Source organism: Cyprinodon variegatus, unplaced genomic scaffold (genome assembly GCF_000732505.1).
Source record: "Cyprinodon variegatus isolate N-32 unplaced genomic scaffold, C_variegatus-1.0 Scaffold257, whole genome shotgun sequence".
In the NCBI taxonomy this organism is placed as follows: Eukaryota; Metazoa; Chordata; class Actinopteri; order Cyprinodontiformes; family Cyprinodontidae; genus Cyprinodon; species Cyprinodon variegatus.
Window position 1 is genome coordinate 877,586 of NW_015150710.1, and position 2,006 is coordinate 879,591.

Here is a 2,006-nt window from a genome sequence, read left to right on the forward strand (position 1 = left end):
CTACTGGTGGTTGGCTTTGGTCGCAGTACCGCCACCTTCTGCTCTGGAGTGTAAACGCTTCGCCTATGAGAAAAAGGAGCAGCGCATGAACCGAACGAAACACACGCGAATCGAACCGAGACAGTCGAACCGAACGGTTCGGACGGTTTTCATAAACCGGTCCATCCCTAATAAACATATTACCGCAAGTGCAATACATGGAATAGCACACTGAAGATAAAGTAGATCAATAGAGTTTTTAGAGATCAATAGAAAAAGAGATCAATAGAGTGAACAAAAGTAAGGTAAAGAGTAAACCTAGGGTGGAAAATACATTTTTATGACTTTTTAAGGCTTCCAAATTAGACTGCTCATGACTTTTTATAACCTTTCTTTCAACTGTAGTTTAAGATGTAAAGCAGAATGCTTAGAAATCACTGTCAGCACTTCTGTTTTCCCAATAAATTAAAAATGCGCAAAGCAATGTAAAGTGACAAACTTGAATATCTACAACAAATGTATATAAATAAAGCCTATTTTAACTACATATTGTTTTTAAAATCCTTTAATAAATATAAATACTAAAGTCTTACCTCCATTAATCCCGATCTCTGTTTTGTCCAGAGGAGTGATGATGTCATTGTTATCACCAGAGAGCTGAAACACACATTCATATTTGGTCCAGTCCTCAGATGATGGAAGTTTCAGGTCAACGTTCATCTGGAAGGTTCCATCATTGTTAGGGAGGATCTCTCCTTTCTCCACATCATCATGGATCTCTGCTCCATCTTTCCTCCAGAACATTTCTGCTCTGTTGGGGTAGAAACCTGTAGCAAAGCAGCTGATTGGAGAGGAGGAAGACTTCTGGTGGATGGAGACTGAGGGACGATCTGGAGATGGAGACAATTAGAGTTTAGATATAAAATGTTAAGGGATTGTCTAGTTAAAGCAGATTGGTTGAAATGTTTAAAGCTGAATAAAAGCCACAAATAAAACTGGGTCACATTTAATTTTAATGTAGTGAAGTAAAACAAAATTCCCATTGGACATTTCTAGTAAAATTAAACATTCAAATAATCAGTTAAAATAAAGAAAAATCAGGAAAAGTTTCTCTACCTGTTCTCATCAGAGAGCTCCTCCCATAGTTTATATACTTCTTCAGCCACTCAGGACACACTTGGTTGAGGTAGTTCTTAAGGTACTCCAGCTCAGCTCTGTTATTGTTCCACTGGTTTGTAGTAATTTCAGCCTGTTGTTTTGAAGCAATCCAGGTGTTTGTCTTCATGTCCAATATTAGCCAGTCTTCCCCATCATAGCCATACTGTTTAAAGCCAGTAACCTCTTCAGTCTCATCATCCCATTCACAGCCGTACATTAACTGCATAATGTGAACACCTAGAAGACAGCAAATACAATATCACTGTAGTTTTCTCCATCGTCTCTGTTATCTATTTTCCTTTTTAAGTAAAACACCTTAAAATATCTTACAGAAAACCAAGATTAACTGCTGAGAAAATTGATATAAAATTTCATCATGTGCAGATTTACTGCCTTCAGTTTTTATTGACACTGATTAAAGGACTGTGACTAAATCTGACCCACACTGGGCGTTCGCAGGCATTGTGGAAAAATATGCTTTGAACAAGTTAACCTCATCATCCATTTAGTTTTTTGTTCATTGCAGCTTTAGTCTCTCTTCACCATCGCCCATCAAGGTCCTCAATAAAACAGAACATCTGACCCAGGATCTCCTCTATTTGCCCCTCAAATACTGTAGATGGTCTTTCTGGGAAGTCTATATTGAACTGTTTAGACGACATTAAAGCCTGGCTGGCCCTGAATTTATTTTCATTTTAAGGCACAGAAAACTGAGGTTATAATGTTTGGGCCTAATCTCTCTTGTGACTCCACTACTATAGACCTAGGACCCCAGACACTAGGGCTGCAACAACGAATCGATAAAATCGATAAAAATCGACTTTTAAAAGCGTTGGCAACGAATTTCATCATCGATTAGTTGTGTCGCG

The 2,006-nt window shown here is 38.2% G+C and overlaps 1 protein-coding gene across 1 annotated transcript in view; it reads right to left on the reverse strand.

Moving 5' to 3' along the window:
- Positions 1-534: 534 nt before the first annotated feature.
- The window catches only part of LOC107089589 (major histocompatibility complex class I-related gene protein-like), an 11,013-nt gene continuing 9,541 nt past the window's right edge, over positions 535-2,006 (reverse strand). The window contains exons 3-4 of the mRNA XM_015382474.1: positions 1,096-1,374; positions 535-869 (exon numbers count right to left, since the gene is read on the reverse strand). Coding sequence (XP_015237960.1) covers positions 535-869; positions 1,096-1,374 — 614 coding nt within the window. The remainder of the gene's footprint in view (positions 870-1,095; positions 1,375-2,006) is intronic.